This window comes from Acomys minous (genome assembly GCF_964271855.1).
Source record: "Acomys minous genome assembly, chromosome: 5".
In the NCBI taxonomy this organism is placed as follows: domain Eukaryota; kingdom Metazoa; phylum Chordata; class Mammalia; order Rodentia; family Muridae; genus Acomys; species Acomys minous.
Genome location: NC_140494.1, coordinates 110,429,911 through 110,444,087, shown reverse-complemented (window position 1 = coordinate 110,444,087; position 14,177 = coordinate 110,429,911). Strand labels below are relative to the sequence as shown.

Sequence of the window (14,177 nt, the reverse complement as noted above, 5' to 3'; positions counted from 1 at the left end):
GTGATCTGGCCCAGTAAAGTGGGCTATTTTAAGGGAACACTCCACTTAGGCATCATTGTCTTTTCCCCGAAGAAGTTCAGTGTTTCCTAATTAGTCCTACTGCTTCCATTCCCCTCTCCCTTTAGCTGGAGGGAACTAAGAGCACACATGAGATGCCACCACTGTGCGTCTGGAGGTCACTTGGATGAGACCCAGCATTGTTCCTTTAGCTTTCCTGGCCCCGCCCTTCCCAGCCTTTGATCCCTGCCCTTTCTCAGCTTTCACTTCTGTTGAGCTCTGGGGCTCTCACCATGCTGACCTCTTTCACTTTCTCCACCACATGCTGCACCATAAACATACACTTCATGCCATATAAAAACCTAAATGTGTTCTAAAGCCACATTAGAAACAGCAAGGACTGAAAATAACCCTATAAAGGTTTGTTTATTTATGTTTTATATGTATGACTGCTCTGTCTTCATGAACACCCAAAGAGGGATTCAGATTCCATTACAGATGGTTGTGAGCTACCATGTGGTTGCTGGAAATTGAACTTAGGACCTCTGGAAGAGCAGCCAGTGCTCTTAACTGCTGTGCCATCTCTCCAGCCCCTGAAAATAATATATTTTATCTAACCAAGTGTGCCCATAATATCACTTCTGTGTACAGTTATTTTGCCTGCATGTATGTTTGTGCACTGTGTGTGTGCCTGGTGCTCTCAGAGGCCAGAAGAGGGTATCAAATCCCCTGTGAGTGGAGTTACAGATGATTGTGAGCTGCCATGTGGGAGCTGGGAATCAGACCTGGGCCCTCTGGAAAGAGTACTCAGTTCTCTTAATCACTGAGCCATCTCTCTAGCCCCACATTCCATTTTTATATGGTCTGAGATCTTTTGCATTCCCGTGTGTGTGTGTGTGTGTGTGTGTGTGTGTGTGTGTGTGTGTGTGTGCATGTTTATGTGTAAGGTGTTTACTTAAAACTTTATTACAGTACCTTCTTTAGAGCATATTTCAATTTAGGGTAGTGACATTGAGGTGCCTAGGAGCCACACTGGCCTGCAGCTCTCCTAACAGACCATGTCACCATATTATACTGATCTCTGGAGCTTTGCATGTACATTTTTCTGGATTGTTCTTATTCCTTCTCTCCTATTAGCTAATGAAGCATCACTTCCTCTCTATATATCCTTGATATCTCTAAGGTTACTCCCCACAAACTCCTGACAACCTCTGTACCTCTCCTATCCAACCATTTTACCATTGCTTTTAAACCTTGTGCCCCTTGTTGACCATGGTTTTATGAAAATAGAGACGGCCTGCCTATTAAATGCATCCATCCGCAGCCTCTGTGTCCCACTCAGCACCTTTTGACCTGTCTTGTCCTTCAGATATCGTGGAAGGAAACCTGAAGTCCATCATGAGGCTGGTCCTTGCCTTGGCAGCTCATTTTAAACCAGGCTCTAGCAGGATGGTGAGCCAGGGGCAAGACCCCAAAGCCCCCGTGCAGAGCCACCAACCACACTGTGCTACCGCTGTGGCCCAAGGAGCAGCTGCTGCACTGGCTGATGTGTGCCATGACATGTCGCGATCAGGACGGGATGTCTTCCGGTATAGACAGAGGTAAAACTCTGGGGCGGGCGGAACTGCTTCCTCTCTCTGACAGTTCTTTGCTTAGATAGTTACAGTGCAAGTAGAATAAAATACCAACTGCACAGCCCCACACTGCAGAAAAGAACAGAACAGAACAGAGGTTTGGGAGGGAAATCTTAGTGAGAACACACCTTGGCCTTTTGTTGTTGTTGTTGTTGTTGTTGTTGATGATGATGCTGATGTTGATGATGTTGATGATGTTGATGATGATGATGATGATGATACTGGCTAGTGAACCTGGCACCTTACACATGCTATGCTATGTCATATCCTTAGCCTTCTTAGGGCTTTTTTGAGACAGGGTCTCATTAAGTTGTGCAGTCTGGCCTTGAACTCACTCTTAATCCAGGCAGGCTGAGAACTGTCCTTCTTCTGCCCAAGCTTTCTGAACAGCTAGGATTACAGGCCCGCACCAGTGAGCCATGATAAACCTTTTCTTTTGAGGTGTTTATTTTGCAGCTAGCAGAATGCAAGGAGCCACATGTAGAAGTTTGCTGTCATGCCCAATATTTAAATGTATGTGGTTGGACAATGTGTTTTCTTCACTGGGAGATATGTACTCTGTCTGGGGGAGGCTGTGTCCTGGGATGTACCCACAAGGCCATCCTGCCTTGAAACTGCATGGTAGGAAGTGCTTTGAGGATGGTGTGGTTGCTAAAGGCTGATCTCAAACTCCTGATCCTCCTGCCTCCACCTCCTGATGCTGAAATGGCTGCCCAGCTGCCTTATTCATCTTACCTGTGATGCACAGGGAGTGGCAGGATGTCTGTACTTGCAGAGCTGACCTGAACTGCAGGGCTAACACTGTCCTTTTTTCTGGTCCCCCCCCCCACTGCCACCCCCATGCCTTTAGGAACAGCAGCATGGATGAGGAGATTGAAAACCCATACTGGAGTGTGCGGGCACTTGTACAGCAATACGAAGGGCAACAAAGGGCCCCATCTGAGTCCAGCTGCTCCAGGTAATTGTGTCTTACATTCTTACATTTGTTTTTTTCTTTCTTTCTTTTTTAAGACAGGGTTTCTCTGTGGAGCCCTGGCTATCCTAGACTCACTTTGTAGACCAGGCTGGCCTCGAACTCATAGAGTTCCACCTGCCTCTGCCTCCCTGAGTGCCGGGATTAAAGGCGTGCGCCACTATGTCTTACATTCTGTACTTTTACAGTCTTGGCAGAAAGCTGCATTTTGGGGGGATTCTAAGTGTCAATTAACAAAACCAAAAGCAATAAGGCACCTGTGATGTTGAGTACCATACCGCTCAAGACTTGGGTCTGGAAACTTGACTGGGTTGGTAAGGGGGTAAAGAAAGGACAGACACTAAAGAAATGACCCACATATGCACCAAGACGTTGGGGTCAAGTGGGGTGTGCACACTCTGATGGAGTGGCACCATCTACTGCATGCAACCTGGAACCCCAGTGTATTTATTAGGTACAGCACAGAGGGGAGGAACGGGCTAGTCTTGGTAGGTCTCTAAGTGCACAGTCTCCGGCTGTAATCATCCAACAATGGTCAGTCGTCCAATACTCGCACATTGTCACCATCCGCCCTCATACCAGAGGAAGGCTTTTCCAGTTCTGAGCCTGACCAATTTCCCATGGGGCTGAGGCATTGGCCCTTGACAGGACAGTGCTCGTGTGAGTAGTGTACGTTCCCTCAGGACTGCATCCACTCTACGTCTTCACTTAGGGCTCCCTCAGCTCCCCACAGTTGGGTGTGTGTGTAGCTTGGTGATGGAAGGTTTGCCTCGCCAGAGGTCCTGGGTTCAACCCCTAATATTGAAAAACAAAACGCACCTAATGCCTTCTGCTTCCGTCAGTTTAGGCTTGGCATTCAAGGATTAGCTCTCTCTCACTGCCTATGGGTTCTGTGTTAGCAGAAGCATGGAATACAATGCTAGTGAATTTCCCATATACAAAAACTGCACTGTCCCGGTGACAGTAGTTAGCTCTGGCCACATGGGGGCATGACCGGGATCTTCAGCATCCAGCCCAGCCCTGTGTTTGTGTCTAAGAGAGCCAGCTCCCTGGCGCTGTCCTGCAGGCCAGAGTCTGAGTCTTTAGTTAAAGCCACAGAAGGCTGGAAGAAGCTCCCAGCAAGAGTGGAAATCTGCACAACTGTCTGACACATTCCTGTTTCCACATTCATTTATAGGACAGGGAATTGGGGCGCATCACGGTGTGCATTTAAGTGAGCTGTGGGTGTTAGCGACTCCGGTCAAAAGGGTGTCTGCTTCCCTTGGAGCCAGGCACAGAGGCCAGAACAGGACACTCTGCTCTTATAAAGGCCTGGCCAATTCCAAGTGTTGTGGAGACAAAGCTGACTTTCCTGGCTCATGGAGATTATGCCCCTATAAACACATCCCCCGCCTACTTGCTAACTTGATTTTGTTGCTGAATTGTATTTAGTGTATCCCCTAGTGATCTTTCCCCTCCTGCTCTGATCCACTATCATCTGATCTATTGAAGTCTAATAGTGCCTTCTGTGTATTTTCCATCTTTTTTCCTCCCTCCTTCTTTTTTCCCCTCAAAAATCCCATCCTGTTTTGACAGATGGCTTGCTGATTTATTGAGATCCTGTAGAATTCTTTCCTTCGTCTTAATATACTGCTAACCTAGCTCAGCGTTAAAATGTTTACATATAGTGGGTGTATTTCCTATTTCTGAAATGGATCTGTAATACACAATTCACCATTAAGCATTCAGTGTAGTACATTTATAATTTGTGTAAACCTCGTCTCTATCTAGTTAGAAGGCATTTTGACCAGACCCTAAGGAAACTCTACCATGAAGCAGTAGGTGTGCTTTTAATGAGACTCTAAACCATTGCTTTTCTGCTTGTGGCTGGGACTATCTATGGCTCAGTACGGAATCAAAGGCTGTTCTATTGCTTCCTACATGCCTGCTGGCCTTTGGCTCTCCTGAGCCGGCGTGTGCCTGTGAATTAGAGAGGGGAGAGGCGGCTGAGTGTCCTAAGGGTGACTGCTTCCTTCCTCTAGACAGGACTCAGACTGCAGCTGGAGCTTGAGATCAGTGTGAGGACCCACCCGATATAAGGCAGTGCTGGGCTGATGGCCGCAGTTTGTAGATGTGTCTGAGAAGAGTACATTTCCCGGGTTTCCTCTCCTTCCCGATTTGGCCATGTTCTGTGGGATAGTGTCAGACCTCTGCCTATTTCCTCGCTGATCCCTCAGGAAAGGAGAGAGCTTCTAGCTGGCTCTGCCATTTGCCCACGTCCACCACCGCCTAATGGCCCTGTGACCCCGGAAAGAACCAGGAATCTTGGAGATGGTGCAGCTTTGGGTGGGGTGTAGTTGCGAATATAGGATAGACCTCCTGTGGTGTCGCAACACCTTCCCCTGAGGCTTTTCAGGGATGCTCTGGCAAAGGTTTATCCTCCTGTTGCTCCAGCAAACAGGCCAGCCTCTCACTGTACCCAAGCAGTACTATCTTTTAGTTGGGGGACGGGGGGAGGCGGGGGAGGGATTGACACTTGAACCGCTAGAGAAGGAAGGTGGGAACGACAGATAGGCTGGCGTTCTGCAGGTTTGCTGTTGGGGGGTGGGGGTGGGGGAGTTCCAGTCTCCCTCCTGCCAGCGTCTCTCACTCCTTGGAGAGCCAGGGTTGAGCTCTTGGGTGTAGATTAGTCTTGAAACCGCGGGTCCACTGAGGGAGGGGTCAGAGAGGAGCAGCAACGTCTTCGTTGCTGAGCTTCTCCGCACCAGGACCATCAGATCCACGAGGTTCTGCTGCCGCGCCGCCCATCCCCCGTCGCTCCCGGGGCTCCGGTCGCCCTCGGCCAGGACCGGACCGCGCCCCTGGCCGGCACCCTTACCTCTTCGCCCAGAACAGTCGGCGGCGCTTGGGTCGAAGCCCAGCGCTGCCTGGCCGCGTGTGACAGCCTGAGGAAGGGAGGGGGGGTTGTAGGGAGGGGGAGGTAGGGAGGGCTCGGGAGGCGGCTCCGAGTGGGAGCACCACACGCAGGACTCCACTCGACGTTCAGCTGGAGCCATCGTAGCCTCTCGCCAAGAGGGAGATGGGTTAAGATGCGGCTGCCCCGGGGGATGCTCGGAGCCGCTCGGCGGCAGGGAGGGAGATGCAGCTGCTTGGGATCGGCCGCTGGTGATGGGAGGCGGCTTCCGCCAGAGCTCGGCTGCGGCGGAGTCTGAGCTAACGGGACAGTGCGCTTCATCCCAAGGAGCATCTCGGTCCCCGGGGCCAAGACGCCCACCTCTGCCCTTCCTACTTTCTCCGGAGACCCGGGCGAACCGTTCCGCTGGCTGACTGATCTCTGGAGCCGTTCTTCGAGCCCCGGCGCGGGGGGGACATGCGAAAATTTAGGAGCGATGTGACTCTCAGCCTCCCACCTCACCCAGGGAAGCAGGCTTGCTGAAGCCAGAACCAGGAGGGGACCATGGGAGGGACACAAGTCAAATGGTGAGATGTTGCCTCTTTGGCCCTTGAGGTGGGGAAATGCGGGGAAACCAGCCCGGGGACATGGTTGGCCGGGACAAGAGATGATTGGAGGCGCTATTCTGTGAGAACAAGCTGCTGATCTGGGATTAGCACTACAAAATAGAGTGATTTTAGGAATTTGGAGCTGATTCGAGGCTCCACACACAGATTCACCCAGTGTGTCTCCTAAAGGAGGCACTTCGAGGGGCGAAGGGACTTTTTTTCTTCTGTTACCCATTTAAAAATTTGATGTAAGTCTAATTCGGCAATATCTTTGTTGGGGTTTGCTGGTATGATAAATTAATATTGGTGAGATAGTAGATTAGGAAATATATAAATATCTAATTATAATCAGCAGTTCTCTGCCTGGATTATTATAGTCCTCAAAGAGGATTATGGTGGTAAATAGGGATTATTTGTTTGTAAAGTGTGACTTTTGAGCTAGTTAGGGAGGTGCCCAAGCCTAACAATTAATTCCATGAAGATACTTTTCTTTGGCCAGAGGCAGAGGATTAAAAGCTCCTTCCTCGCCCAGGTGGGTGTTACTGCTCTGACACACGCCTCTGGGTGGGATTTTCGTCCCTCCGAGGTCCCTAATCTTGGCCATTTAGTTTCCTGGGCTTACCTCCCGTGGCCTTACCCTGGCAGTCTCATTTCAAGAAAAAGAAATGTTGTTTTCCTTTGCCTGTTCTGCCACTCCCCCGTGGGGTTGGGCATCCAGACGTCCGCCTCCTTCTGCCCTTATATGGGAGGCAACTCACTTGGAGGGGCGAGGTGGAACGGAGCATGCGTCTATGCTTTTAGAAAAGCCGGTTCTCAGCATCCTAGATCCCCACCGCACCCTCCCTCCAGTTTGTCTCGCACATTCCTCCTGCGGTCCAGCCAGATGCAGGCAGTGGGACTTGTTATCCGCTGCACCTTGTCAGCTGAGGAAGAGGAGCAGCTGACAAAGGCTTTGTGCACCTGGATTCCCAGCTTTGTAAGTGCTGAATGCTGGGGCCTGGGTACTCATAAATCTCTTTTTTATCAAGGACACAACCTCTTTACATGAGAGCCTTCCCGGCTGTGAATTCATGTTGGCCTGGAGGTCAGATTGCTTACATAGTGAAAACGGATAAGAGAGTTCTGGAAAACATTCAACATCTCTGAATACTACTTGCTAGCCCTCGCTTCTCTCACCTGTTTGATCTGTGCACCTACAGATGTGGTAAAGCAGCTTACTGTGACCAGCAATGACGTGGAACTTGAATTTTTTTTTTTCTTACAATTTTTAAGAAAGAAGAGAGCACAGCACTGATTGAGATTGTTCCACCAAAGTTCTCCAACTGTGGATACTGGGCAGTCGCTGGTTCACGGTTTTTGAAGTCTGGCTACTTCTACTGCGCTTGTCTCTAGTTTTTCTCTGATTTCTGGGGAGAGGAAGTGCTACCTCCTGCTTGTGGTTGTGAGGTTTTAGCCTGGGAGACTTCGGGGGCACATTAAGGGGGTCAGTGAATCCTAGACACTTTCACTGTTGTCTGGGTGATGGATTTGGAAAGAATTCCTGAGAGGGGGCTGCGCTGTAAACGCCACAGCGCCTGAGACTGTGTTAGTGCTGACGTTCTCATAGTGTACTGTGAGGAGAAAGGGCTCCAGACCCCTCTGTCCCTACCAGAGAATTAGTCTTGACTTGTCCACGGGAACGTTTAAAACCTGCCTCCCAGAAACTCCGAACATCGCCTCCCAAATCTACATCAGGTCAGGAGTTATTGAAAGGTGCCTCGAGATGATCTGAAACTATAGCAGAGATAACAAGACAATTCTTCAGTAAAAGCTAATCAAGTAAACTCTGATTCAGCAGCCACTAGCAAGCTTTTCTCCTTGTGTCCCACCACTCTTCTTATTTATAAACAAAGACTTACTTTATTTGTGTGTATGAGTGTTTTGTCTGCATCCTAAGTCCGTGTCTCACATACATGCCTGGTGCCTGTGGAGGTCCAAAGAGGGTGTCAGATCCCCTGGACCTGGAGTTGCAGACGTGAGCCACCGTGGTGGTGCTAGGAACTCTTACCCAATAAGCCATCTTGCCAGTCCTGACTCTTCTTACCATATTCTGGCTTCTGCCTGTCCTGGCACGGCCTACACTCCAGCAATCCCTACCCCCAAACTATCCCCTGCCGGGACTCCTCTTTTGGGATTAGCTTAGAGATGATCTCTGGTTTCTTGTGAGACTCAGATTATTGGAAATATGACTTTGATCTGGCCCCAAACGCAACCATTACCCTCTGAACATGGGCCTAGGAACTGATAGTGGTGGACACAAAAAAAATTTTTTAATGATTTATTGCCTATTCTGGTAAATCTCATTTCAATGAATTATGCTTAAAGGCAGCCTTATTATAGAAAAGACTCCCTAGGGTATTGGAGAGATGGCTCAGTGGTAAAGAGCTTCCTGCTCTTCCAGTGACCCCAAGTTCAGTTCGAGCACCCACCTAGAATAGCCCACCTACCTGTAACCACAGGATCAGGGAACTCAACACACTCTTCTACAGGCTTCTACAGGCATCTCCATTCTCATGAACACCCACAGCCCTGCTTGCACTCACATGCACACCCACACACTGCACACCCCTGCCTGCACTCACACGCACACCCACACACTGCACACCCCTGCCTGCACTCACACGCACACCCACACACTGCACACCCCTGCCTGCACTCACACGCACACCCACACACTGCACACCCCTGCCTGCACTCACACGCACACCCACACACTGCACACCCCTGCCTGCACTCACACGCACACCCACACACTGCACACCCCTGCCTGCACTCACACGCACACCCACACACTGCACACCCCTGCCTGCACTCACATGCACAACCACACACTGCACACTCCTGCCTGCACTCACATGCACACCCACACACTGCACACCCCTGCCTGCACTCACATGCACAACCACACACTGCACACTCCTGCCTGCACTCACATGCACACCCACACACTGCAACCCCTGCCTGCACTCACATGCACAACCACACACTGCACACTCCTGCCTGCACTCACATGCACACCCTACACATTGCACACCGATGCCTGCATTCACATGCACACCCACATACTGCACACCCCTGTCTGCATTCATATGCACACCCACACACATTTCACACCACTGCCTGCATTCACATGCACACCCATACACATTGCACACCGATGCCTGCACTCACATGCACACCCCCCCCACTGCACACTGCTCCCTGTACTCACATACACACCCCCTGCATTCACATGCACACACCCCACACTGCACACCCCTGCCTGCACTCACATGCACCCCATGCCCACACTGTACACCTCCCCTTCCTGTATTCACATGTACCCCTGCCCCCTCACATACAGACATACTTACATATACATAATTTAAAAATAAAATATTTAAATAACATGAAAAATGAAAATACTCCTGAGAACTAGTTTTTCATTCAACATTTATTTCATTTGTTCCCATTGTGAGCTAGGTACCATGTTAGGCACGGTGTGAATAAGATAGCTCTGGGATGAACTGTGGACACTTGACTCCTATGTGCCTGTTCATAATAACTGTTTCTCTTCTCTTTTGTTTGGTTACAGTCTGACTTCACCCAGTCCAATCCATAGTGCAAAGAGTGAATCCATTATAACCCAGTCAGAGGAAAAGGCCGATTTTGTGATTATTCCCTCCGAAGGAATAGAGAACAGAACAGGTACCGTCCACTTACCTGCCTGGGTTACTTCAGGGGAGGCTCTGACTATCTTCTTCTAAGCTTCCTGGCCATGTCTGTCTTCATGGTCTGTGTATGTGGGGTCAGGGTCAGCTCTAGAGAGTTCTACTGCCTTCGAGCGAATAATGTAGTTATCCTCTTACAGAATGTCCTTTCTGGTACTGAGCTACCAGACAAGCTCGAAGCAGCCTGGAGGAGCCCTTCCTTAGCTGGCTGCCTCCAAATTAGGCAGTGGCATTGGGGCAGTCAGAAGCCTTGGCTGTCCTAGACTCACTTTGTAGACCAGGCTGTCCTCAAACTCACAGCAATCCACCTGCCTCTGCCTCCCCAGTGCTGGGATTACAGGCATGCGCCACCATGCACGGCTCTTACCTTCTTTTTCTTCTCCCCCTACTTAAACATAAAAAGAAACATGGATAAAGCAAAGTACAAGCACTGGGTTGAAGTCCACTCATCCCATAAAGGTGACAATGACCTAAACCCTGCAGAAGAAAAACTCAAAGGAAATTCTTCTTTACTCTGCTTCCCCTCAAGCTGGAGCATTTGTACCAGCCGTAGCCTGAGTGTGGGGGTGCACACTTTTAATCTCAGTACTCAGGAGACGGAGACGGATGGATCACAAATTTGGGGCCAACTAGACTACCTAGTGAATTCACAGTCAGACCAACAGTCAAACTCTTAAGGCTATGGAGGGGGAGGGGGAGTATTTATTATTTGCACTGTTGGATACTACTGGGTCTTTGGTGCCTTACCTCTTTTAATCTTTACATTAAAATTTTTAATCCCACAACTCAGAGGATTAAAATGCACCTCCTAGAGAAAGAGACACTTGCTCGAAGAGTTTCCAGCCCTTTGTATTCCACTGTGCACATGAAATGGTGATGCATGTATTTAGTACGAAGCTCACAAGGGCACCAGTGCTAAGAGGTCTTAAGGCCAAGGAAATAAATCGGGGAGTAATATTAATGTTTTGTGAGTTCGCTTTACTGATTTCCTTTCAGGATGACTGACGTGATGTTGTGTGAAGAGGGCTCAATTATGACTCAAAGGGTTTCTATTGCTGTGATAAAAGCAAACAGACAGACAAAACACCACTACCAAAAGCGACTTGGGGAGGAAAGAGTTAGTTTGGCTTAGAGGTCATAGTCCATTATGAGGGGAAGCCAAGGCAGGAGCTCGGGGTGGGAGGAGGCAGGATATGAAGCAGATGCCAATGAGGCACATGGCTTACTGGCTTGCACAGTTTGATTCCTTATACATCCCAGGGTCAACTGCCCAGACATAGCACCACCCACAGCGGTCTGGGACGTCTCATGCCAATCATTAATCAGGAAAGACGCCCTGCAGGTTTGCCTACAGGCAGTCTGGCGGAGGCAGTCTCTCCTTTGTGGTTCCTCTTCCCAGGTGTGTGAAGGTTTGTGTCAAGTTAAAAGCAAAACAAAACCAACCAGCTCCATGCTGAACCACAGCCTCCTGTCTGAAGCTCCAGGATCACCAAACGAAGTTATGTTTTCATTTGCATCAGACAGTTTCTTTGCTTATACATCAGACTCTGGAATGTCAATTCCAGTGTTGGGAGTTTGTGAGCCCTAACTGGTCTCCGTGGCAGGAGCCCTGTCGCTTCCCAGGGGGCTCAAGGGGATGGACTTCCCCACTGAGCGCTTGCTGTCCTGAGCCCAGGTTCCTGAGCTAACAGCCAGTTCTTTGTGCCTCACAACCCCACCTAGTGGAGAGGCCAGTCTCTCTGTGTAGCCAGGTTCGGAAGGCAGGTGACCTGAACCTGTGAAGTCCGCTCAGCCCCGTCTGCCGGAAGTTGCTCTTCTTCAATATGGACTGTGCACCCACCTTTCATTTTGCAGACGAGACAGACTCTCCTTTATCCCGAGACTGGAGGCCTGGGAGCCCCGGCACCTACCTGGAAACCACGTGGGAAGAACAGCTCCTGGAGCAGCAGGAACATTTAGAAAAAGAAATGGAGGAGGCGAAGAAAATGATTTCAGGACTGCAGGTAACTCTTCCCAGGGTGTTTTTGATTCCCTAGTCAGTTACCCCTTTTAAGTCAATAGTATCATTTGGCAAAAGAACAACCCCCCTCCCACTTTAGTTGTGTGCAAGTACGCATGAAGAGTGAAAATTCCCTGTTTGTGAGTGTTTTAAGTGGACTTTGGGACTCCTGTTTTCAGTCCAGCTGTTAGGCTTTGCGCAAGCTCAGGAGCTCTGGCTGACCCCTGCCTTATAGGTAGTTGTCTTTTTATGCACGTATGGGGCCTGCAGCTGCAGCTTCTAGCAAAGACTGTCTCTCAGGACTTCTGCAGCAGAAAGGTGCAAGAGGCATCAAAGCTCCCAGGTTTCCTTTTGGTCCATGCAGCTGAGGGGCTTGGGCTCCCTTCTAACTCATCAGCAACTGATGCCAAGGCAAGTGCTCTGGTAGGGGAGGTTCTCCTTGAACAACAAACAAAGCCTTTCAGTTGTTCCTGTACCTGTGCTATCGGCTGGGGAAATCTCCCTCAGAGACGGGCTGACCCACTTGACATAGAGTCCACCCCATAACCCCCTCTGTCCTCTGTCCTCTGTCCTTGTTCGATTGACTCTGTTTGGAGGAGCCCGTGTAGTATGTTGATGTCCCTGAAATTGCCTAGGAATATTCCATTCTGTTTGTGCTGGGAACTGCACTGGTTTTGAATTGTGCAATATTTATGGACACATAAACAAAGCCCACATTATGTGTGAGGCTCTGGCAGGCGGTGGAGGGCGTGCTCCCAGCCAGCCCGCAACAGGGTGGGGACACAAAGGGTTCCTAAAGAAAAAAGGAGATTGGTGCTTCAGTAAAACGATTTGCATAATGTATGCCCCAGCAACCCAGGCCAATTGGAGGAAGCTTTACATCCTAAACATTCCCAAAGAAGTTTATGATGTCTGCTCCTTGCTGTGTTTAAGAAAGAAAAAAAAAATCCTATTGGATCCTTTTCTGCCACTCCAATAAGGACTACATAATGTTTTTTTTTCTTTTACATATTTTTCACTAATTTATTTATTTCATCACTTTACAGCCTGATTGCAGCCCCCTCCGTTTGTTGTTGTTTTAATAGGAAGTATTCCATGAATTTGTGGGAGAAGAGGCTACCTATCCAGATATTTCCCCTGGGATAATTTTCATTATTAGAATAAGGGATGGATAACTATCAGTTTGGCTCTGTTTGATTTGTGTTCCTTAGTTTGGAAGAAATTCAATGATGGATGAAACAAAAAACAAAAAACAAAAAACAAAAGAAAGCTGACAGGCAGAAGGGCACCACCCTAACACTTCCTTCGAACAGAGTAGTTTTGATTCACTCCTGGGTGATGAGGGTGAGGATTCAGTCTCACTGAGGAGCACAAAAGGGCTCACAGCATCCACCAGACTGCTGAACTGCTTCAGTAATGAGCAAGTTATAAGTCAAGCCACAGCCGGTGTTTGTGACTTAGAAGCTTGCTGTAATTAGAGACCACCAAGCAGCCTCCCACCAGCATTGCCCTGGGGCTCTGTGCCTGCCTACCCATCCCTCTCACCATGACTCCACAGGAAAACCAAGCTCATTTGATTTTCTCAAGCTGTATTATTAGTGTTTGGTAGAGGAACCATTGACTGATTTTAAACATTCTCCATCAGCATGTGTGATGAATTTGTATCATATTTATTCAAACAGGTTTTATTTAGCCTCTGAAGCTGTCTTTCAAGTTGAAACAAAACTGTGAAAAGATGAGGACAAACTTTCCATCTTTAACTCACCTGATATATCTCATAATACCTATCTGAGCTGGCAGATCTAATTTTGGGGCTCTAAACTATACCAGGATGCTGCTTTAAGAATAAGATTCCAAGGCTGGTGAGATGGCTCAGCAGGCAGAGCCATGGGTTGCCAAGAGTGAGGATCCAGCTTGGATGCCTGGGACTCCCATATGGAAGGAGAGAACCGACTGCTGGAAGCTGTCTTCTGACCTCCCCAAGTATACCATGGCTTGCAGGCATCCCCACACATACACATGGATGTGCACCACAGAAAGATGGCCTGGCTCTTCAAGGCATACACTGCTCTTACAGAAGACCCGAGTTCGTGTCTCAGCACCCATATCAGACAGTGACTCCATCTCTAGGCTATTCCACACCCTCTCCTGGTCTCTGTGGACACTGAACTCATGTGCACAAACCCTTACAGAGACATTAAAAATCAAAGGAAACTTTACTGGAGCAAGGTGGTGCATGGAGTCAGAGGCAGAGAGAGCTCTACGAGCTTAAGGCCAGCCTGGGCTTTATAGTGAATACCAGACCAGCCAAGGCTACATACATAGCAAGGCCCTATCTCAATCAA

The 14,177-nt window shown here is 49.0% G+C and overlaps 1 protein-coding gene across 10 annotated transcripts in view; it reads left to right on the top strand.

The window, feature by feature from the left end:
- Nucleotides 1-14,177, top strand: part of DIXDC1 (DIX domain containing 1) — a 75,946-nt gene that overhangs the window by 37,707 nt on the left and 24,062 nt on the right. For 9 of the 10 annotated variants that reach the window (XM_084782071.1, XM_084782073.1, XM_084782068.1 and 6 more), the window contains 4 exons: nucleotides 1,367-1,598; nucleotides 2,482-2,589; nucleotides 9,698-9,810; nucleotides 11,688-11,836. In XM_084782071.1, coding sequence (XP_084638197.1) covers nucleotides 1,367-1,598; nucleotides 2,482-2,589; nucleotides 9,698-9,810; nucleotides 11,688-11,836 — 602 coding nt within the window. Of the gene's footprint in view, nucleotides 1-1,366; nucleotides 1,599-2,481; nucleotides 2,590-5,632; nucleotides 6,064-9,697; nucleotides 9,811-11,687; nucleotides 11,837-14,177 lie in introns of those variants that run through there. The other variant, XM_084782067.1, reaches the window with a different exon arrangement.